Source organism: Budorcas taxicolor, chromosome 7, assembly GCF_023091745.1.
Source record: "Budorcas taxicolor isolate Tak-1 chromosome 7, Takin1.1, whole genome shotgun sequence".
In the NCBI taxonomy this organism is placed as follows: Eukaryota; Metazoa; Chordata; class Mammalia; order Artiodactyla; family Bovidae; genus Budorcas; species Budorcas taxicolor.
Genome location: NC_068916.1, coordinates 70,070,964 through 70,095,153, shown reverse-complemented (window position 1 = coordinate 70,095,153; position 24,190 = coordinate 70,070,964). Strand labels below are relative to the sequence as shown.

At 46.5% G+C, this 24,190-nt stretch overlaps 1 protein-coding gene across 2 annotated transcripts in view; it reads left to right on the top strand.

Moving 5' to 3' along the window:
- The first annotated feature begins 18,960 nt into the window (after positions 1-18,960).
- EBF1 (EBF transcription factor 1) overlaps positions 18,961-24,190 on the top strand; it is a 405,187-nt gene continuing 399,957 nt past the window's right edge. For both annotated transcript variants that reach the window (XM_052642605.1, XM_052642604.1), the window contains exons 1-4: positions 18,961-19,094; positions 21,187-21,343; positions 21,893-21,956; positions 22,588-22,643. In XM_052642605.1, the coding sequence (XP_052498565.1) occupies positions 18,961-19,094; positions 21,187-21,343; positions 21,893-21,956; positions 22,588-22,643 (411 nt within the window). The remainder of the gene's footprint in view (positions 19,095-21,186; positions 21,344-21,892; positions 21,957-22,587; positions 22,644-24,190) is intronic.

Below are 24,190 nucleotides of genomic sequence, written 5' to 3'. Positions count from 1 at the left end.
TGTTAAACTCATTCACTGATTTATTTTATTTTATTTGTTTAATCTTCTCTGCAAAATTGCCTCTCTTGCTATTCCCTCAGCTCTAGTATTTTGAGTGCTGGCTCTAATGCAAGCTCAGGCATTGACAGAGTCTAATTGAGACCCAGTTGGTTAGAAAATACGACCCATAAAGCTAGGCTCATCTTTTCTGAAGAGAGAAATATAATTGTGCTCTACAGGGTGCAGGAGGGTTGGTGGGGGAGGACAGAGCTGAGTGAAGGGAGGAAAAGGCTGTACATTAAGTACTGGTAGCATTGACATCAAGGTGAGTGGGTGATGCACTGTAGCTGCCGCAGAGCAGCATTTGGCCTAAGGTTAAATGGCACCCCGCTCCAGTCCTCTTGCCTGGAAAATCCCATGGACAGAGGAGCCTGGTAGGCTACAGTCCGTGTGGTCGCAAAGAGTCGGACATGACAGAGCGACTTCACCTCACTTCACTTACATTAATAAAGATACTGTCTCTAGAATAGGGAGGTGCTCTACACCAATCATCCAGCTAATCTTTGTTGTGTGTCACATGTTTTACACAGTATTTTTGCATCTTGGAAACCTCAGTGAACTAAAAGCAAGCAAACAGCGCTGGCTTCATGGAGCATATGCTCTGTTGGTAAGGGGCAGAGTGCATACTATGAGCACAGTAAATGAAGGAAATGTTTATGTCAAAAGTTGGTAAATGCTTTAAAGAAGGTGATTCAGAGTCTAAATGTGTGGGAAGAGGGAAGATGGCTGTTGTGATCAGTGCGGGATTCATTGAGAAGGGGACCTTTGAGAATACATTGAAGGACCCGAATCATCCAAGAGGGATGTCTGGGGGATGTTCTTTCCAGACAGGAAGGATCTTCAGCGCAAATGTATTTGCACTAGAGGAATGTGCCTGTGTCCGTTCCCTGCATTTTTAACACTGGTTATTTTAATATTTGTTTACAACAGCTCCATTCATTTCTTTTTCCAGTTTACTATGAGAAATTTGGTAGTTTCCTATAACATAATCTGTTTCCTATGGTATGCCTGTTTTCTGCAGTTATGTTCAAGTTTGTCACTTATTTCTTTAAGGTTGGTAATGAAGGTGGTGTTTTAGCCTGTTTGAGGAGAGTGCATGTCTGAGGAGAGCGGAGCTGTGTTTCTGCTTTTCTGCTTCCTTTTGTTTCTTCTAGATCTCACAGTGGAGTGGTGCTTCTTTCTGTGCCTGCTAGCCTTTGACTCCTGGCCTCCTTTGCTTTTGTAAAGTTACTGGTAGGGAGAAGCACAGCCTGACACAGGTGCTCCTGCCCCGGGAGAAGGAGCTTTGGGTTCACTGCCACTTGGGTGTCACCTTAAACCATTTTCACTGTTTGAGATTCCTTAGCCAGCTTCCCAGGTGTCTCAGTGGTAAAGAATACACCTGCCAATTCAGGAGACATGGGTATGATTCCTGGATCAGGAAGATCCCCTGGAGAAGGAAATGGCAATCCACTCCAGTATTCTTGCCTGGAAAATTCCATGGACAGGGGAGCCTGGAAGGCTACAGTCCACAGAGTTGTAAAGAGTCGGACATGACTGAGGAACTAACCAGCCAACTCAGGTTGTGAGTTCCTGGAGATCAGTCTTCCTGACGCAGAGTCTGGGTCCCAAAGGCCCCCAGTTTAGGGGAAAGAGAGAGAGGTTTCCACTAACTTTGCTCTGACATGGAAAATACAGCTTTTTATCTTTTTTTTTTTTTTTTTAAAAAAAAGCTTTTTGAAACCCGAACTTAAAGCGAGCACCTCGCCTGGGCTTTGTGCCCCGACCTTTGCGGCCCCTCTCCCCATGTAGTCCGTGAGCAGAAGCCTGAGTCAACAGTAACCGGAAATGCTTGCAGGCGTAAGCGCTTCCAAAATTCTACTTATCTCTCTGCTTTCTCCAAAAATTTGCCTGGGGACTCCTGACTGCTGTTTGGGCTCCGCAGTCATTTTCAGGAGATGTTGGCAGTTTTGAAACCGATGTGTGCAGGGTGTGTGTGCAGCGGGGAGTGATCTGAATGATGTAACTGTTGTGAGTGGAAACTGGAAGCTCAGTGGTGGTGTTTTTAGTCTCTCATATCCTTAAACATGTCCAGGTTGGCATGGGGTCCTCAGAACATAGTGGAATTTGGGTGCTGAAATGCTTGGAAGTGCTATACACATGGCTGTGGACCAGCACAAGGGAAAATGCACTTTGTTTAGACTTCTTACCTAATTCCAGCTGTTCAAGAATATGGTTCAAATCTTTACTAGACAACTGCTTGCATATCTCAAGGGTCTATGACTTCCACAAGTTTTAATACAAAAAGCTGAGCATATATGGTCTTTTTAAGTGTTAACATATTTACTGCAGAGAAAATAGATTCATCTGTGCAAATGATCAGGCTTAAGAATAGAAGCCTTTAAAGACAAACAATTGAGAAATCAATAGTTGCTCTTATTTATTAGGAATACAAGCTGTTTTACATTTTAAAAATATCAGTTTTCTCCTACATACTTATATGCACAGTTAATGAAATAGAATATTTTCATTAAAATGTTTAAAAATAGCCATATTATTGAAATTAAGACTACTGTGAAGACTAAAAAAAAATTAACCCAAATTATAAAGCGTTTGTTCTGAGGACATAAGTGTTCTGATTGTCCTATGCTTATCATATTGTAAAGTTTAAAATCCTTGTGAAAATTGCCAGTGTCAACTTTCCTACTGATATGGCCCTCAGATTTCAAAATCCAGTCTTTATTCTGTTTTATAGTACATTTTGAAGGGCACAGTCCATCACAGAAAAAAATATTTTCTTTTTCTTACTTATACAACACATGTATCCATGTCATTCAGTTGTAGACTATAAACAGTGAGTTGATTGGGCTTCCCAGGTGGTACAGTGTTAAAGAATCCGTTTGCCAGTGCATGAGACACAAGAGAATTGGGTTTGATCCCTGGGTTGGGAAGAGCCCTTGGAGTAGAAAATGACAACCTACTCCAGTATTCTTGCCTGAAAAATTTCATGAACAGAGGGGCCTGGTGGGCTACAGTCCATGGAGTTGCAAAGAGTCGGATAAGATGAGCACAGCAGCAGGGTGAGTTGATTGTTTTCCATTGTTTAAAAAGTGAGATAATAATGGCCTTATGTACATATCATAGAAAAGTTATTTCCTTTCCCTGCAGGTTCCAGTAGTGATGATAAAGTCAGAGCTGGGCCCTGAATGCAGGTTGTAGGGTCTTTCCAGGGCCCAGGGCAGTGGTGTGAAATGTCTGGGGCTTCCTTCCTTGTGCAAGAAGCCAGGTGGACTCAGCCCTTTCTGACTCCATGTCCTCTAGATGACCCACCTCAAGTTCCAGATGACCCTTGAGTTGCTGACACAGATCACGATGGGTGACTCTTCCACACTGATTTTTGCACATTTACTCAGAAATTGAAATCTAGAGGGGAACGCACAGAGTCAGTGAGGCAGAGTGAGGGAGGGGCAGTGTGGCCCAAGGGTGCGGGCCTGGGATTGAACATGGATTCACCACTTAACAGAAATGCTGTCTCAGTTTTCTGCCTCAGTTTCCTCGCTTGTCAGGGAAGAATAAGGACTGTTTTCACCTCATAGACTTGCTCTGAGGAAAAAATGAGATCATTAAGTAGAAGGAATTAAGTCATTGGAATATATTAAAAGTGCTCAATAAATGTTTGATATTAATATTCAGACACGAGATATGTTTTGCACAGATTTGGTTAACTCACCTGGGGAGACTAATATTCTTGAGAGAGAGTTTTGAATGTAGTTCAGAAATAATTAAATGCCTTCCTTGATTGAAATAGAAAGGCAATTAAGGCAATGAAGCATTTTTCCCTGTGTTATCTAGGACATATTTTTCTCATTTTCCTCTTGTAATGGGAAAATTTGAAACTCACACAGAGTGGTGACAAATTACTCATCCTAAGGTTAATTGTTCCCCAACAAATACATTTAAAGTAGGGAAGTTGGGTGAATTTCCACATGTTTCAGAATCCAGTTTTGGGCAGCACCAAGTCTGAGACTTGTGTAGCTATGGGTTTCTGATGTGGCCATCATAGGATTTTGGAAAAGTTTTTTAAAACTCTTGAGGTCTCAGGCTCCCTGACTATAGTTAGGGGTAAAAGTACCAAACTGCAGTGATGGTATAGGCATGGCTGTAGGTGATAGGCTATCAACGTGCTATTACATCATAGCTGAGCTACAACTGAAAGCTGACTTTGTACTATGTTCCAGGGGCTTATTTATTATAAGAGGGAGCAAACTGTTCACATAAAATGAACCAATTAAGCAAGCTCTGTTTACTTCATGCAAGCAAACTGTCTCCCAAATGTTGTCTCTGGTTACCTGGATGGGACACAAACAACCCAGATATGTGTCTAGGAGTAGTGTGATTGGATGGAGAGAGGGGACAGAGATGGGTTAGAAAATCATAGCTGTTGAACTCATTAATCCCCATGCACATGATTTTCTATTTAATGGTGTTTTATTTGTTTCACTAACGTGTATTGGGAAGTCTTTGTGACAGATGAATAACCCACAGTTCCTGTTTTCAAAGGAATGTAGGGCAGAAGAGGAATTTATGTGGTTGGGTATGATATCTGTTGGTTTAAAACACCAGGAGCAGGACTTCCCCAACAGTCCAGTGGTTAAGACTCCACCTTCTTCTGCAGGGGGCATGAGTTCAATCCCTAGTCAGGGAACTAAGGAACCGCATGCCATGAGATGTGGCCCAAAATTAAAAAAAACAAAACCGAAACCTAAGGAGCTTCCAGGGTGAAATGGAAACTGGCCACTGTACATGGAGGGCAAGGAGAGGCTGAAGAAAGAGGCAGACCACTCCAGAGTGGCAGGCGGCAGGCTTGATGAGCAGGAGAACTTAATATGAGTCTTGTCTTGGTTGGCTGTGAGATGAGCAGATCTCTGCACCTGCCTGTTGGAATCTTAAAAAATTTGGGTGGAAACCTTAATGGGATTCAGTCACCTATCCCATCCAGGTGGTCTCAACAACACACTGCTGACTCAAGGCCATGTCCTTGAAGACAGTTCCCACTGTGGGAATGGAGGGCAAATGTTTCAAGGACCAGTGAGTGGGTGAGGAGCCTCTGATTACCTGGGTTCAGCTCGAGGGTCAGCAGGTGATCACATCCTCTCCATGACCTCCTCTGAAAATGTCAGAGTAGGCTAATACCAACACAACCCTAAAATCCCACCACTCCATGGGAAATAGATGGAGAAACAGTGGAAACAGTGTCAGACTTTATTTTTCTGGGCTCCAGAATCACTACAGATGGTGATTGCAGCCATGAAATTAAAAGACGCTTACTCCTTGGAAGAAAAGTTATGACCAACCTAGATAGCATATTCAAAAGCAGAGACAGTACTTTGCCAACTAAGGTCCGTCTAGTTAAGGCTATGGTTTTTCCTGTGGTCATATATGGATGTGAGAGTTGGACTGTGAAGAAGGCTGAGCGCTGAAGAATTGATGCTTTTGAACTGTGGTGTCGGAGCAGACTCTTGAGAGTCCCTTGGACTGTAAGGAGATCCAACCAGTCCATTCTGAAGGAGATCAGTCCTGGGATTTCTTTGGAAGGAATGATGCTAAAGCTGAAGCTCCAGTACTTTGGCCACCTCATGCGAAGAGTTGACTCATTGGAAAAGACTCTGATGCTGGGAGGGATTGGGGGCAGGAGAAGGGGACGTCAGAGGATGAGATGGCTGGATGGCATCACGGACTCGATGGACGCGAGTCTGAGTGAACTCCGGGAGATGGTGATGAACAGGGAGGCCTGGCGTGCTGCGATTCATGGGGTCGCAAAGAGTCGGACACGACTGAGCGACTGAACTGAACTGAACTGAAGAGAAGGTTATTTCTTGCTTGTACTGAAGTGTATTTCTTCAGACAGTTTTAGGAACCCAGATTTCTTTCAACCTAGAGCAGGGGTCAGCAAACTTGGCTTATGGGTCAAATACTGTTTCTGTCTGTTTTTTTTTGTAAATAAAGTTTTATTGGAACACAGTCACATCCATTCATGTGTATTCGAGCTTTTTAGCTGTTCGACAGTGACTACCTGTGACAGAGGGAGCAGAGCCCATGAACCTGAAAATATGAACTCTCAACACTTCCCAGAAAAAGTTCGCTAAGCCCTGCCTTAGAGCTTTGGAATCTTGTCTCAGATTCTCTGATTCAGCTTACAGAAGAGGGAAGAGGAGAGGAAGGTTCTGTGGGAGGTTTTTATAAGCTGTATCTGGAAATGGCCTCCATCAGTTCAACCTGCATTTCATTGGCCAGCGCTCAAGTCAGAGACAATCCCTAGCTGCTTGGGAAGGAGAGACATGCAGTCTTAGCAATGGCCCAGGAGGAAACCTACAGCAGTTCTACACAGACTAGTGCTGTGTGAGACTCTTCAATTACTCTATTTTCTTTGTTCCTCAAAATAATTGTTTAACAAGTACAGTATTCCTTTGTGGATGAGGTACCTGAGGTTCAGAGAGGGGAAGCAACTTGCTTTAAGGTCACCCAGTATCAAGATAGTGGGAGTGGGGATTTGAAAAGTCAGGATGTCTTGCTCTGAAACTTGCGCTATTCTGTCTGAAAAAAGATTTTTAAAAATCATGGTAAAATATACATAACATGTACCAGTGCTGCGATTTTTCAGTGTACTGTTCAATGGCATATAAGATATTTTGGAGAATGGGGAGTTTTTTAGACTTTGATAGGAATTTAAAAGCTCAGGGCTTTCATTTCAGTGGTAATATTAAAAAGTCAAGCACAGTCAGACTTATCTGGGTAATTTCTATAAAACTGAGTACTGACATAAAATCTCCAGTCTCACAGTTTAGTTTATGTTTATTGGGCGCCAACAGTGATCCTTTATTGTTATAAGCTGGTAAGAAAGGGACAGAAGTGGATTTGATACTGAAATAACTCCTTTAAGCTTTTCCTATACCACGTCAATTAAGGAATGCTTGGTGGTGGTTCTGAAAAAGAGAAAAATGGTAGAAGAATTGAGGCATTACACAAGATATAATTATACAGACATACCAGCCTAAAAGAACCTACTTTATTGAACTCAGAAGCATCTTGACATTTGTGTGGGAATTTAATTCCCACAAAACAGTGTTTCCAGACTTTTAAAATTGTTTCTTTATAAATCTTCGCTTTTGGGGTGCTTTTTAAAATTATTTTTGTAATTTGGTTTCATAGTTGTTTGTGCCATGTGCATAAAGAATTTATCCCTAGTTTTTTGCTTGCACATATTTAAGTAAGATAGTAAAATTAATTTAAATAAAAACATGAGGGACCCAGGAGTCTATTTTCTTTTTAAAAGGTATGTGTACAGTCATCCCTCGGTATCCAAGGGGGATTGGTTCCGTGACCCACAGATAACAAAATCCAAGGATGCTCAAGTCCCTTATAAAAGGTGGGATAGTCCATTTGGCCATCCTATCCACAGGTTCCACATTTCAGGGGATTCAACCAACCTTGGATCCAGACTGTGGGGATACAGAGGGCTAACTGTATGTGACTCAAGTTTACAAGAGGCCACCCCACAGAGATAGTTTTTTTTTTGCAAAAGACTTATATTTGAATTAGAAAACTGAACCAGTCAGGACAGACTAAGCCAAGCTGTAATAACCAACAAACCCCGAATCCCCAGTGGCTTAAACCACATGCTTACATTTAATCTGTTGGGTTTTGGCAAAGACCTCTGCTCACTGTGATCATGACTGCAGGATACCAACTGATGGATCTATCCTTGGTAGTACCTCTGGTTGAGGAGAGCAATTACTGAAGGTCCTCTCACTTCTAAGTAAATGCTCTGGCTCAAGTAGGTCAGATGACCACACTTAACTACAAGGAGAAGACTGTAATTTTGGGGGGTGCCCGGACGAAAGAGAAGCCAGGAGTTAGCTAGCAATAATGTGTGTAACAGAAAGCGTCCACCATCTTTCTGTAAAGGAGTGCCCTGTAGCCTGGTTTCAACACTTTCTATTCCCTGGTACAGGTGTAGACAGTTTTCTTAATTTCATGGGTAACTGTGGCTCTTGGGTTACAGCCAAAGTTGGTTTCTTACTAGCCTCGGGGCAAGGGCACATCTCAACCTCAGCTCCTCCCTTGTGAAATAGGGGAGAAATGTCACTTGCATGGTTTGTTGAGAGGAGTCAAGGTAATAAGTCATGTGAAACCTTGTCAATTGTAAACTATTATCCAAAGGGAGTAATAGTATTGCTTCTGGCAATCAGTTGTGCCACACTGAGGATGAAGAACAGACAGTAAAACGATTTCACCCTACAGCACTTGTTACACCGTCAATATTTTCTCACAAAAATTTCATGAAAATTAACAGGAAATTTCCTTAGGTGATCTGTGCATAGTTCTCCAATAATAAAATAGTTCTGAAAAAATAATTCTCCAATAATAAAAACCAAAATTTTCCTCCTGGCTACATAATTCCAAATCTGTATGGTCCAATTTTCTAGCAGATTCCTACATTAAAAAAAATGTGAAGTTAAACAGAAAAAGCACTATCTATCTAGCTTAAGGAGCAGTAGCTTTAAGTTGGGGATCAGTACGAGAAAAATCACAAATGTCTCACAAAACAGTGCTGAAGATAGAAACACAGGAAGATTCTTGTACTACTGTAGCATCGATTCTTGAAACTCAAATCAGTGAAGTATCTTAGAGTTCTAGTTTAATAGAACTGGATGGCATCCTAAAGATGGTCTTATTTTCCAGATGAAGGAAATAAGATCTAGAAAGTTTGATTTGCCCTAGATCATGTTCCTTAAACACAAGTTGATAAGTATTTTTGCTCTTTCCTCAACCTGAAATTATAGAGATGAACACAATGGAGGAAGAAATGTTTCTCTGTTCCTCATATAACTCCTAATAAAAACTCTTCTGATCAAAACCTATAAAATTCCCTTCACTGTATATCTGCAATTAAATATTGCATTATGGAAGAAAAATCTACTGAAAATCCTTATCAAGGTCCAGCAATGATTTTGAGATTCCTTTTCTGCATATCTAAAATTCAGTTGTTTTCCTCATTTCTGAGTTTCCCAAATGATGTTTTGACCCACAGGAAATGTATAAATTAAGTAAGAAAATAAGATTCTGATTTCTGGTTGAATAATTTCATTACCTGATTATTCTATTAGATGTGGAAGTTTACTTTTCATCCTAGGAGAAGAATTTTCATATTGTCCACAAAAAGAAAAAGATAAGTTTACCTTCCTAGTCATACTAGTCAGGAGAGGCTCAATTATGCAGCAGTGAAAAATCCCTGGGACTTACAGTGACAAAAGATTATTTCCTATTCATGTTAGAAGTCCACTGTGGATTGGAGGCCTCTTCACTCCACATTATCTTTGCAAAGAGTGGCAGGCGGAGTGAAACTCCACCTGGGGGTGGCCAGCAGCTGTGACAAGGGAAAGGGGGTTTGGTGAATTGCACACTGAGGCTTAAAGCTTCTGCCTATAAATAACACATACTACTTCTGCTAATTCCTCATTTGTCCAAGCAAATTACCAGATCCCATCTCAATGCAGAAGGATCAGAATACTTTAATCGTACCATGCACCTGGAAGAAGAGGAATCATAATTTTGGTGAGCATCTGTAATGGCTAACATAATAGGAATGAAAAAAAAGAAGAAAATGAAACAGGTCCCCTACCCAGCCCAGCTATCAAAAAACCAGTGTCTTACATCATCAATTGGAGTAATAAAATACCTCTCAGCTGCGCAAGAAAAACTCTTAACACATTAATTTGTGGCAGGTAAAATTTCCTGAATCCATCTTCATTACTCTTGCATAGAATGGGAAACAGGTACAAATTGAACTAAACTAAATGTGGGGCTGGGATGAAGTTTCTAGAAATGCATTGTGGGCCAGCTAAATGGGGAGACACATCCATGCCTTGAGTGGATTTTATTAGACTCATTTCTTTAAGGAGAAATTGCTTCTTTATGATATGATTATACCAGTCAGTAGAGTCTTTCTAAAATAATATGACAGTAGGAAAGTTAGAGCCCGGTCAGACAGTAAAGTTCATATTCACTTAAATTGCTAATAAGAGTAATTGTTAACAGGTCCCTCTACAAAGAGATTTTGAACCTTTAAAACTTAGCCTTTCTGGGAAATGTTGGAAGGTCTGGAATATGTTTAAAGGCTCTCATTTGTTTCTTTTATTTGGGTACAACTATTTGCTTACATATTTTTAAACTTTTAGTGTATTACTAGCAACAGAGTGTTTCAAGTGGGGGGAAAAAAACTGGCTCAGAAGTTTTGTACTTTCCAGAAAAATAAGCACTTTTATAGTCTTTCTTTAAATCCTTCTTGGTAAAAATCTACAAAGCAAAAGGAAAGGGTAAGAGTCAAAGGCTGCTGATTTACTGTTTAATTATATCTTTCCCCCCTGCCCCTTAAAATTTTATAACAGAGCACGGTTAACATTAACACCCCAACCACAATAAACCAAACATATTTTATTACATATTTTATGTTCAAGATGGAAATGAAGATATAATAGTGAGATAATTTTATACAGAGGTACCATGCATTCTCTGTGACTAGGGGCAAATCGATTTTGTGTTTCGTGCTTTAGTTTCCTAAACTATCATTACTAATTGTATTAATAGCAAATTTTTATTGGGTAATGACTACAGTACAAGGGGCTGTATCAAATACTTAACGTTTTTCCCTCACTTATTCCTCACAGCAAACCTGCTTTTACAAATGAGGAAATTGGAGATGAAATGACTTGACCAAGGTTACCTAGCTAGTTAGGAGTGGGAATCCTCTTTGGGGATAAATCACTGTGGTAATATTTCAACCAAAGTGTTTGATAATTGAAGTGTTTTTCTAATCCAACTCTCTAGGAGAGGAAAGAATTTAAATTGGCATTGGTTCCTTTATTCATAAATATATGAATGCCCACTCTGTGTCTAGCCCTGTCTTAAAGCCTGTGGATATAGAACTGAACAAATATGCAAGGCACAGAGGTTAAGAAAAGTGGGTTCTGGCCTTAGACCAAAAAACTTGGGTTAGGCTCTGGAGTGCGACCATGGACAGGAACTCTAGCTTCATTTGCAAACTGGGAAATTATATTGATGCTTATGTCACGGTTTTCATGGGTAAATTAAATGAGAATGAAAGTCAAGTGTTTTAGAACAGTACACTGCATAAGATGCTCCATGTGCTCAGCATGTACTAATTTATATTGTTATTTTTGTTACTGTTGTTGCTATAAACAACAATAGACATTGTTGGGGAGCTCCCTGATTAGGAAGGAGGGGGAGATATTTAAACGATATTTCCTGTCCAGTGTGATATGAGCATTAGGCGAGTCAGGCAGGGAACAGTGTGAGTGACTGCCTATAGAATGGGTTTGGAAAGCTTTCGCGGAAGAGGTTAATTTGAGCGGGTGATTGCAAGGGGAGAGGAGCTTCTCCAGGTGGAGAAGGGTGTAGGCATTCTGCTCCTGTATAAAGATGCTGCGGCAAAGGTGTGTTTGGGAAATCTCTAGGCTCTGGCGAAATATAACGTTCTAGTGAGGGAAAGAGGAATAAAAAGCGAATGGAATACCAGTAGTGGTAACTTGGGAGGTCTGGACCGGAAAAGGTTCTGCCTTGGGTGGCAGTGGTGGGAAACACGCTGGGGTGATCGCGAGATGGCGCTGTGGCTCCACGTAAAGGGAAGATTCAGGCGCCAGCGGGTCACCACGCTGGCAGCCTCGGAGAGGCGGGGCAGGGCTATCTTTATGGATCTGGCACCATCTACATACAGCCACCAAATAATGATGTTGATGAAGATAATAAATACTTAACGCAGATAGCCGGAAGCAGTCTCCTTTAGGACACACAGCGTCAATAATCAGAAACTGTCCGCAAGGATCAATTATGTAGAACTGTCCAGCAGGGAACACTGGGCAATCCGGATAAATCGTGGGCCCCAGCTGGAACCTGCCTCACCCTCCCTGCAGGCTAACCTGTAGCTTTTGGTTAGGTCCTGCACCCTGTTGGGCAGCTCCCTGCTACCTGCAGGGCAAAGGAGCAACAGTTTTCCTTGTCGTAGGATGCTGCCTGCGCCTTTCCTTTGATTGGACCTAAGATTTTTTGTGACTGCTTTGCTGGGTTTCACATGCACACGTGGCACACGAATAACATATGAGGCCAGGCTCAGACACGTGTACGATGCTTTTGCGCGTGCACACACATTTCTTCACATGCACACTCACAATCGAGACACGTCTACACGTGACACATGCACACACTATAGGCATGCCCTTGTGTACTCACGGTAGTGTGCAACAATCCTCAAGCACATGGACACACATGCACCCAAGTTCACGATGTCAGTCACTGCCACACATGCGTATTGCACAGGCCCACAATATGCAACCACTCTTCGTTTGTACAAACACGTTTGCACACTCACAATCACACACATCTAACAAAGACCTCCAAGCACGGAACGTACATAAACATCTAGTGAATTGCCCCTTAAGGAAAACACCCGAAAACTTTTTGTGACTCGGGAATCTCAAGCTTGTCTGCTAAAAACTGCTCCTCCCTTCTCCTACTTTTCCTCTAAGCAAACAGGCCTACTCCTCCTTCCCTTCCGCTCCAAATCCTCGGAAGATTCAGTTTCTTTCTTTTCGGATTTGCACTGCTGAAGGGATGCTAATTTGTAAACAGCGCGGCAGGCAGCCTCGTTCTGCCACCCTGGAATCCCCTTCCGAGCGGGGAGCAAGGGCCATTCATACTGATAATCAACCAGCCTTATCAGACTCCAATCCCGCGGGCTGGAGGGCTGTGTGGAAGGGTCAGGGGAGGGGTACGGTCGCGCCCTTGGACAGCCTTGGACTGGGACCTTTCTGGCAGTGCCACCAACTGTATTCTCTCTGCACAGAATAATTGGAGCTTTTAGCTGCGGGCATTCCAAGGCTATATGACCTTCCTCCATTGAAACACATCCGCAGATGTCCAGATTTCTGCCCTCTGAAGGGAGTCCCAGGCATCCCCACACAATCTTGTACTTAGTTTATTTCAATTAGGCAACTTTGTGTGCCCCTGGAGCTCTAAAATTTTAGCTGAATCTGGCGAGAAGCGGCTGACTGGAGATCTCATAGCAAATGTGGCACAGTCAGGGCTGGAGCCGGCAGGACCCTAGCGTGCCCTGTCACTGGCCACCCAGAGATGCTCGGACCTCGGCCGCGGGAATGTGCATACAGTCCGCATTTTAGCACTTTTCAGAACCCTTTATCCTCCTCTCTACTGTCTGCCCTTAGGGTACATCTTGCGCCCACTGCTCCTTGGTCGTCTGGGATACCTACAGGCTTGAGAGCTAAAGGGATCTTTGAGCGATGGAGGGCAAGAACCAAGGCAAACGCTGGAGATGAACGAGGACGCCGGGTGAGTGGTTCGGATCCAATTTTCAGGGTACTGGCTCTGGAGAAATTTCCACTCAGTGACTTTATCAGCAGTGCAGCCCTGGACAAGTTGTTTCATTTAAATCACAGAGCATCAGTTTTCTCACCTGTAAAATAAAGGTGATTTTACCCACCTTCTTTGTCGGTTGTGGGAATTTAGTGAGTTTGTACCCATTAAACCTTCAACAAATGAGATCTCTTCTTACCTGGGGGCGCCCCAGGGGACCCAAGAGAGTCAGCAGGCTCGCCTGGGAAAGGTTTATTGAAACCCCGTGCCTCAAGCCCCCCTCCTAGGACCACTAAGCCTCCCACGCCAGAGTCCCAGCAGTGTTATTTGCCTGATTTCTACCTCCTGGTTCTCAGTGGGTGACTTTGTCCCTCTGTCCCTCAGTTTCCCTGGCTGTACTGTGCGGCGAAGCATGCTCCCAGGGTCTGGAAGTGTCAGCCGGAATGGGTGAACAAACCGGGCTTTCTCTGTAGCCCTAGGGGTAGGAATCAGGGTTCACGGTCTGGGGAAATGGCCCCTTCTCTTTGCTGCTTGCCAGAGCACTGAGAGCGAGGAGGAAGGACAGATGGATTTCCGCTGAAACCACTGCCTCCTACTCCCATGCATTCCCCTAGGGCAGTGGGTAGAGGTCTTTAGGAGGGCAGGGTCACGTTTTTGCCGAAGGCAATGGCTGCAGCGATCAACCCTGCAGGCTTCTGGGTGCGGCTCTGGGGCCGCAGCAGAGTCGTGCACCACTCAGGTCCTCACTTTCCCAGGGTCTCGGGCTCCTACTTACTCCCAACCCTCCCCTCTTTCGGCGGAACCTTGGCCTCTGCGTGCCCCTGCCGGAGACTCCAGGCTGAGGGTGGACCGCCTTTGGGGCTGGCTGCATGCGGCGCGACTTGGTACCTTTGACTTTCGTCGCCCCACCTTTCCCAGCATTTAAAGAGGCATCTTTCCTCCGGTTCACTCTGAGTGGGATCAGGCTAGCAGCAAAAGGCAGGGGGCATTACCCTGACAGGCGGCCCTTCTGGGCCGTGCACCTTCCTAAGGGGGACTGAATGAGGGAATTTTCAAAGTGACAGGTCCCAAGTCTGGCCTCCTGGGGGCGGCCGAGCAGAGAAGATTCCCTCTTTCCCAGTGATGTCCCCCAAGTCCTAGTTCGGCTGTGTTTATCTTGTCTCTGCCCTTTTGGGGAGCGGGTGTGTTTCTGTTTGCATTCCCCAGAAGTTACTGCGGCTCTGATGCTCTTTTGGAAATGGAATTGATCTCTCTGTGCCTGGAAGTGTCTGGGGTAGCCAAGAGTGAGAAGGCATCAAAGTTTGGGGTGGGGAGGGGAGCTTGCTCACTGGGTCTGAGTTGCCCCCAGCCCAGGGAGAGCCTGGGGGCTGAGCAGCCTTGTTCACTGGAGCAACTGAGAGGGAGGATGTAGACCTCTGCCACCCAACCATCCCTTGGAAGAAACTCTGAGGGAAACTCCAGAGGAAATATCAAACCTTGCCAACTGCTCCATCCACATATAAAGTCGATCTGCTGTATATCTTCCTCATGTACATTTTCTTCATCCCTCACTTTCTTTCTCCCTAATTCTGTTGGTCTGGACATGGCCTGGAAAACTGCATTTCTAACAAAATTTCTCCTTCCCCCTTTCGATTAAGCTGATAAGCTGGGTTTGGGGATTGGCCTTGTAAATTACCCTAAAGTCATACCACAAATATACTATAAAGCCTGGCAATGCTATACACACAAGTTTGTCTCTTCTCTCCACTGGAGATGTGGCTACAATGTAAAAAGGATGAAGACGGCCTCAGTACATATAGTTACCCTATACACACACGTTTTGCTTTTTGGAGGTGGTGCAAACCTTACGTGAGGAAAGACTGAAAAGCGTTTAAGACATTTTTCAAAGTTTAAATTTGCCAGTGGCTAGTTCAGTATTCACCAGAGGAAATCTACAAAAAGCTACCAGTCTGCTGGCCTGGGTGTCATTCCCAGTTTTCTATCACCCTCTTTGTCTCTTTTCCACCTTCTCTTTAGCTTCCTTCCTACTTAAACATTTATTACTGAGTGAGAAAGCACAAGCACACTCAGAAGGACAGCTCCAGATACACTGTGCTTGATTAAAATAAGACACACTCTCCATCCCCGATGAAACCTCTACTACCTCTGTACAAATGGACTTGGTCATATCAACTTTCCTGTCTCCTTTTATCAGTATTCTTTTTCTCCCAAGGCCCGGTAGATGTGGAGGTTGTCTTCCTCTTATGTAGTTCCTGGAGATTCTTGGCTCTCAGGCAGGAACTGGGCTGCCTGAATTTCTCTGGGCCAGTTTCTCTTTTGGATGAGGCAGCTTCAGGCCCCTTCACAAACACATTATTTGCAGAGTGTGTCTAGATTTGCTTGACCCGCCCCCCCCCCCCCCCCCCCAGCTCTAGAAATCCATCTGTTGTGTTACTCCCACTGATCCTGGTCCTCAGGGTGGTGGCTGTGTCTCTCCTTTCTCTGTCACCTTTGGCAGTGATCTGATCCCTCATTGTGTGTTCCTCGTTACTGGGGTTTGTACCTCATCAGACTCCACTTGGAGTCCTGAACACCGTTTACTGGAGCGTAAAATAGAGATTCAGGAAGTTAAAGAGAGGGATATTTCTGTCTTTTGCCAGTGCTATCTGGGACTCTTGGATGGGAGGGTGGCCTCTGCATCCTGGTCCCCCTTCTCTGAAGGATCCCTTCAGAGAAGGCAGGGCAGGAAAGAAGGCAGAGTGGGCAGAGAGGTCCAAGAAGGGGAAGGGGTTGGCTCTGGATACCCTTTGGGCCTAAACTTGGAGTTTTGAGAAGTTTTCAGCAGTCCAGGTTTCAATTATGCAGTTAAATACTGTAGAGATGGATGTCCAGCCTTCCATTTTGCCTCTTCACAGATCTATAATCCTTTCAGTGTTTGCACCAACATATCCCTCATGAACATCTACTTCATGCCTGGTAGAAGGTGTGGGGATCCTGCTGGGTCAAATGGATCTCTTCAAGAGCATCTTGGAGGAAGTGGCTTTAGTTATGGTACCAGGGAGAAAGCTCAGCACATTAAGTGGTCCAAGTTAAGTGGTATGCGAGTGGGCAGGCTTTGTGCACAAGAGATAAAGCAGTGTTGAAGACAGTGGCCATGTATCCTCAGGCCTGAAATAGTCTTTCAACTAGTTTGGAAGTGGCTCTCACTTTCCTGCACTGTGAAGAGCACAAACCATAACTTCTGCCTGTCTCCATTCCATTCAACATGGGCATATGTACTTTTCTATCAATGACCCCATGAGCTTCCTAAATCAAAGGGCCAAGAAAGGCAGGCAGAAAGGGGACCTGGATTTCTGGCAGAGAATTTCCCCGAAGGAGCCTTTAGCAGATTTGGCTGCAGTCAGGGAGTTCCTTTGAGAGCAATGAAACAGAAGTTCACCATGTGCTTATTAGAGGTTACAACCTGCTAAAAAATGATGGGGTGCATTACCCAGAAACATCTAGCTATTTCCTTTGCCAGCCACAACCATATATGTTGAAAGATATGAGGTAGGGGACCATTTCTTCTTCCCTTCCTTCTTCCCTCTTTCCCTCCCTTCATTCCCTCCTTCTCCAGATCTTTCTTTCTGGACAGGTCGCAGAGGCAGAAGTTGGGGGAGGGTTTGTTCAAGCTCCCAATTTTAACAGAAAGAACAAGGCAGAGAGAAACCCTACACCAAGTAACTCATCAGAGACGTTGTTTTTGCTTTGGTAGTTACACTAAGGAAAGAATCTATTTAGGGGGCGGAGATGAGAGGGTGGGGATTGAATGCCAGCAAAATTTAAAACGCAGCCTGGCACATCTACAGTGAGAGCATTCGTTCCACCGTTTACCTATCCATCCCGCAGAATGCGCCAAAGAAGTGAGCACGTGAGGCCAGTGCCTAACGCCGGCTGTCTCCAGGCAAGCGGCCCATCAAGTGTTTCAGAGACCTGACTAGGGGCAAAGCCCGGTCCACCTCTCTCTGGGGATCCACAGCGCTTCCCTTGCTCCGGCCCAGGGTCCACCCCTCTCTCCCAACGTGGAGGCAGTGCCCTCCGCGAGCTCCCAGCGCCGACCTCGCGCACCCATTTTTCCAACCCACCACCCCCTCCTCAAAGCGAAGAGGTGGGCACCTGGGATGCGCGTCCTGCTTTCTCTGCCCGAGCTCTCCCGTCTCCTCCACTTTTGCCCCCGACGTCCCAGAACAGCGGAGCAGGACACGACCCTGGGAGGGCGCAGCCTGTGCGCCTCGAGCGCGCTCAGAGCGCGGCGAGGATGCTAAGCGGACTGCAATGGCCAGGATGCAGACCCCAGCTCAAATCCCTGAGAAGAATATCCTCCTCCCCTTCCTTCTGTCTCCCTTCTGCCCGGCACTTCCCAGCTCAGCCCCGCTCCTCTGCAGCTCGGACGCGGGTACTCAACGATCCTTCGCTCGCCACTTTGCAAATAACTTTGGCCGGCTCCCCTGCGCCACCCGGTGAGGGATGTTAATGAGGGAGCGTGGCCCTGCGCGGAGAGCCCGGAGGCTCCGGCGCCGCGATTGGCTACGGCGAGGCGGAAGGATGACGTTATGCAAATGAAGGGGCGGGCCCTTGTGGCGCGGGCCCCGCCTCCTCCCTTTGGGGTTAGTGTGCTTGTGTTTAGCTCTGGGGAGAGTCAAACTGGATTCCATAGGGAAAGCCTGCAAATCACTTCTATTTTAGCAAGGAGAAAACAGAATCTCTATCTAGCAGGGTCCACCTCTCTCTCTCTCCCTCTCCTCTCCTCTCCTTTCCTCTTTCTGTCTTTCCCTACCCCCTCCCCCTTCCCCCCACCCTACTCTCCCTCTCTGGTGTATCTGTCTACGGCAACCAGCGTCCTCCTCATCTATACACGCTGAAAGGAAAGAAACATCTTTGGTTGGGAGAGAAGGAGGAAAAAAAGAGAGAGAGAGAGAGGAAAAACTTGCCTGGTTGTGGAAAATGACACTTGAAGTAGCAAAGCCGGCAGCGCGAGTTGAGTCTATTGTTTCTTAAATTGCCATCAGGGTTTTTTTTTTTTTTTTCTTCCTGCTTCTTCAAGTGAACGGTACCTCTACAAAAGGAAACTCCAGCCCCTCCTGTCCTTCACCGGCCTGTGATCATTACAAAAAAAAAAAAAAAAAAGCAAAAAAAAAAAAAAAAAGCAAAAAAAAGCACCCAAACCAAAAATTAACCAACCAAACAACCCCCAACAGCCAAGCACACATCTCTATTTTTTTTATTTTGGTCTTTTTGTTGGATTTTCCCTTCCTTTTCTCTCTCTCTCTCTCTCTCTCTTTTTTTTGGGGGGTTATCGCTCAATTTTGAGAGAAGGTTTACATTTTTTAAAAATTTGCTTTCCAGCCCGCCTTGATCTAGCGCGAGTTCATCGACTCAAAAAAAAAAAAAAATCTCTGGCTGGCGTTTTCTTTGCTTTTTTTTTTTTTTTCAAATTTTCAAGGGGGAGGAGATTTTCCACAAGAAAAGGTTGTTTTCATGTTTGGGATTCAGGAAAGCATCCAACGGAGTGGAAGCAGCATGAAGGAAGAGCCGCTGGGCAGCGGCATGAACGCGGTGCGGACGTGGATGCAGGGCGCCGGGGTGCTGGACGCCAACACGGCGGCGCAGAGGTGGGTACCGCTGGGGGACCGCGGCCGGGGAGGCAAGCCGCGAGCAGCAAAGCCGGGCGGCGGTAGCGGCAGTGGCCGCCGCGGGGTCGAGCCGCGCTCTTGCGTCTACGGCTGGGCTCTGCTAGCCTCCGGGGCTCCGCGCTCCCCGGCCGCCAGGTCTTGGTTGCCTGCGGCCGAAGAGCCAGGAGCTGCCTGCGAGGAGCCCACGATTTACCGGCACTTTACCCTGCCTGGTCTGTGACTGTTTTCATTTTGTTTTAAGCCAGAAGAGGCTCTCACCAGCGTGATGTTGGATATCTGTGTTTTTCTGTGATTGCTGTTTCTTTTCTGGCCGGCTGTCTTTTCTCTCTTTCCTTTCATTTTTTTCCGCTTTTCTGTCATTTATTTGCCTTTTTTCATTTCTTTGCTTCTTCTTTGCTTTCTCTTCCTCTTTCTTCCTTTCCTTCCTCCTCTTTTTCTTTCTTTTTACCCTTTTCTCCCACTTGAAAACTTTCTTTCCTTCTCCTTCCTTTCCTGCCTCCCTCTCTTCCTCCCTTTCTTTCCTTTCTTCCTCCTTTCCTTTCTTCACTTCCTTTCTTTCCCCCTTTCTTCTCCTTCCTTCTTTTCCTTCTTTCCTGCCTCTTCTTTCTTCACTTTCTCCCTCTTTCCTCTTTTTCCCTTCTCTTAACTCCATTTCTCTTTACATTTCCCCCTAGAATCATCTTATTTCTCCTCTGATTCTCCTTTCCTCTTTGTAGTTTTCAGTTTTTCTTGGTCCACCCGGAGAAGAGCAACTCCTAACTTTAATTCTGACATCTTCTGAAAGTCTTCCCTACAGTCTGTAACTATGGCCCCTTCTAAGCCCCTCTGCCACTCTCAGCTCCTGGGATGCTCGGTTGTATGGCCTGGAGGCACTGCTCCAGGAGACTGACCTGGGGGAACTTTCCCCGGGCAACCCTCTGTGCCCTTTCTGGGGACTCCTGGTCCCAACTGAGAAATGGTCCCCCCTTTTTTCAGGCCACCATTTGGGCTTGGGAGAGTGGGAGATATGGTGGCCCAAGACTCTATCCCGCCCAGAAAGAGCGGAAGGGGAAGAAGGAAGATGACTAATTACATCATCCTCATCTTCTCCGGGCTGGGGACAAGTGTCCACAACACTGTTCCCGTCCCCAGTGATAATAAGGATGGGGGTGGTTGGTAGTGAGAGTGAGTTGGGTAACCGGGCTAGAAGCGAAAGTGTGTGTGTTTGTATGTCTGTGTGTGGCGCGTGCGTGTGTGCGCGAGCCCTTGTGTCCGGGCAGGTCGAGCTGTCAGTGGCCTCACTGAGCCCCTGGCGCCCCAGGCGCCCCAGGCTCCAACCCCCGGGAGGGCGCGCTCAGCCGTCAGCCCTTGTTCATAGGATTTCTGGAAAGCGTGTGAGGATTTCTGCGAAACAGTAAAACTTTGTCAGGACAGGTCTTAAAAAAAATCAGTTCCCTTTCCCACAGCGACCACCCCTGACAGCTCTGAGTTCCACCCGCAGGTCCTTTTCCTCCACATGCTTTCCTTGGGGGGGTGGGGGGGACATGCAGCTTCCCGATGCCGGGCATCCGCGGCTGTCCCGGGGGCACATAAGGTTTCCCGGAGGATGGCTGCTGCAGCGAGGAGCTGAGCATGTTCCCCTCCATTCTCTCCTGCCCACGGGAGACTCGAGGGGGTGGCGGGAACCAACTCCCATCCCACCCTCTAAGTCGTCAGCGGCCGTCTCTATGCCGCGATCGGGTTCCCCTCAGCCACCGCTTCTTTTCTTACTCCCCTAACGCAGCGGAGTCCAGTCGGAATAAATGCGTACAGCGTTTTATCTCTTGTGCAAAACCCAAACAAAACTTTCACACCTCTTCATCAAATTCCGGGGGCGCGCCGGTTCTCGGCGGGGAGGACGGGACAGTTGCTGGCACTCTGGTCCCATCGCCTGGTGGGCCCGAGGCGCCTGAGGGGGCGTGTAGGGAGCCCACTGGGCGTTTGGGGGGGCAGACAAGGTGGTGGTTTGAGCGTTCGCGCGTGTGTAAGGGGTGACAAGGGGTCGCAGGTTGTTGTCCCGCTTAGCCGTCTAACTCTACGTCTTTGGCCGCAGCGGGGTGGGTCTGGCCCGGGCTCACTTTGAGAAGCAGCCGCCTTCTAATCTGCGGAAATCCAACTTCTTCCACTTCGTCCTGGCCCTCTACGACAGACAGGGCCAGCCCGTGGAGATCGAGAGGACAGCCTTTGTGGGGTTCGTGGAGAAGGAAAAAGTAAGTGGGCGCAGCGCCGCTGCCCCTCGCCCCCTGGCCAGGAAGCAGGCCCAGGCGCTTTGGGAGGCGCGCTCCTCCGCGAGTGCAGAGCATCCATAGCACATCCCTGCGCGGGGTCCCCAAGCCACTTCCCGTTCTGGGCGAACCTGGGCTCCCCGTTCATGAGCTTCTGCTCCAGAAAAGTTCGCACCGACTCCCCGGAGCTGGAGAGAGGCGAGTCCGGCTTCGCACTCCAGGGTCAAGGGTTCCGGGGTGAACCCGCCCTCGACCGCGCGACGACGCGCAGCTCCTGCCTCTGCTTGTCCGCAGGCCCTAGCCACGGGATCGCCTGTGCGCGCCCCACGAAATTCTCTGGAAAGTTAGAGGGAGCAGTAAGGGTCGGGAGGGCGGCGGAGGGATCATAGTTGGCCGCAGTTTCTGCTGCTCCCGGGCCTGTCCGGCTCCCCGGCCGGGGGTCCCTGTTTGGGGAAAGATGCCTCGAAGTCGGTCCACTAGCTCACGCCGACCTCTCCTGCATCTCTTATGTCTTTGCGTTCTGCTGCAACCCAGGAAGCCAACAGCGAAAAGACCAATAACGGGATTCACTACCGGCTCCAGCTCCTCTACAGCAACGGTGAGGCTCCTGTCGGCTCCACGCCAGTAACCCGGGGCTGCGGGTGAGGGTAGGGGGCGTGGGGGAGCTCCAGGTGGGCGAGAACCCTGAGCAAAGCACAGTTGTTTGGCATTCTCGGGGTAAAGTGGCCCCGCCGGTTTTGCTTGAAGAGGTCTCACCTGAGGAGGGCTCTGAGTGGCCCGAGGGCGGCCGCATCAGCGTACCTGGGCCCAGGTGTGGTGCCTTAACCCGCGCTGGGCGGCTTTGTTTTTCTTCCTCCGCTTTATTAGGCCGGGCTTCTCCGCTTAGCGTAGACTTGATCCCCAAAGTCCCTCGAGTTCAGGGGGCTCGAGCGGTCAGGGCCTTGATGGCTGCAGGAGAGCGTGCAGAGGGCCTCCAGCCTTTGGAAGGGAAAGTACCCAGGTTGGGGGGTCCATCTTATTCCCGGCTGCCAGCGCTTGGGGGCTGCCTTCCAAAAGCGCTCGGGCTAGGCCAGTGGCCCTTATCTGTGCCCTGGGGAAAGGGGGTCCCGGCTGTGCTTCTCTGGGACAGTCGGAGTTCCATCAGTCTTGGAGCTCCGTTGTTTGTTTTGTGCAGATCCTCTCTCACTTAATTTTTTTTTCGTTCCCCTATCCCCCGTCCTCTCCCCCAGGAATAAGGACCGAGCAGGATTTCTACGTTCGCCTCATTGACTCCATGACAAAACAAGTAAGTTTCTTAATTTCGCGCCGCGGGGGTGACTCCACGGCCGCGAACTTTGGGAGAGTCAAGAAGCTGGCGACTGCTTAGCGGGAGGATTGGGAGTCGAACTCTCAATGCCTGGGCAGACTGCTCTCGCAGCGCAGCCTCCCAAAGGAGCACGTTGGCTCGCCGCGTGGGGAAGGTGACTCGACGACTCCTTCTTTACAAGGGAAATTCAGACCTTGTGAATTGAGACTATGGGGGTGCTGAGTGGGGGAGAATACGGGCTGAACTTCCTGTGACCCGGCCAGGGAGCCCCAGGGGGCGCAGAAGGTGCCTAGGGACCCTGGTGCAGATCGGGCTGAACTTGTGAAACTCAAACCATCAGGACCTCCCCCGGGAGGTTCGAGGCCAGAAGGAACGGGTGAGGGGCAAAGGCAGCCTCTCCAGGAATGGGGAGATGGACCGAGAGCGTAGATGACCCATTCTACGCATTAAAAAAAGAGAGATGGCGATGGTGGTAGTATTGGAAGAGGGAGCAACAATTGTTAGAGGGTATTTTGCAAAAATCCTCCTGCTCTTGCCTCCAAGTTTGGCAAGAAGCCAGGCAGCATGAGTGAGCTTGTGGTCTTAAAGGTACATAGACGGCGTTTTCTTAAGCTACCCAACACGCGGGTGCCAAGCAGTATACATTAAGGTTGAATTATGGTTTAAAAGATACAATTATGAGCCGAGTCAGAAAAGAGGTCTGACGTTTTAACGAGGGGCAGAAACTTTTTTTTTTTAATTTTAAGAAAAAGTTTAGCAATTAAATATCTGGTTAGGTAGCCGGAGGATTTAGTAACAAAAAAGAAGACAGTTTTATTGGGTGGGGGAAAGAAATCAGAACAAAGAGAAAGTTACCCATTGTGTACTAACCACCAATCTAGTGAGAGGGTTAAAGCTCATTTGCTTGATTGTGATTTTAAAATATTCCCTTTAAAAAGAGGGACATAGTTTTCATAGATACTGGCTTGGAAAGTTTCAATTTATGGTATACATGCATATTTAAAAATTGTTTTTAGATACCAATGGCTTAAATATGTTGTATAAAATGCACCCAGCTGTTGGAAGTTTTAAAATCTACTCAGCAAGGACCAATTAAATAACAGCTAATTGTAATTATTACCTTCATATTTCATTGTGAGCCAAGTAAAAAACATGAGAGGATGAAATGTATTTTTTAAAACGATGAATACATATCTCTTGAAATCTGTTTCAGATTATTAGCCTAAATATTTTACTTTCTTGAGGATCTGTTTTATTTTGTAGTTGATCGTTCAGAGTAAATGCACACTTATACTTTTATTAATATCATTGTTTTATTATTATTATACTGGCTTTGATCATTATATAGGCTAATTCCTTTTCATTTGGACACTGTATTTTTTAAAATGTTTTTCCTGCCAAATAAAAAGTCACAAAAACTTGATTTCAGTAACTTTAAAAAAAAAATCAGAACAAGAATGTCTTAAGTGGAATTTTGTGTAAAAAATTGTGTTTGATACCTTGAATATCTTTTTCTTCCATTTCCA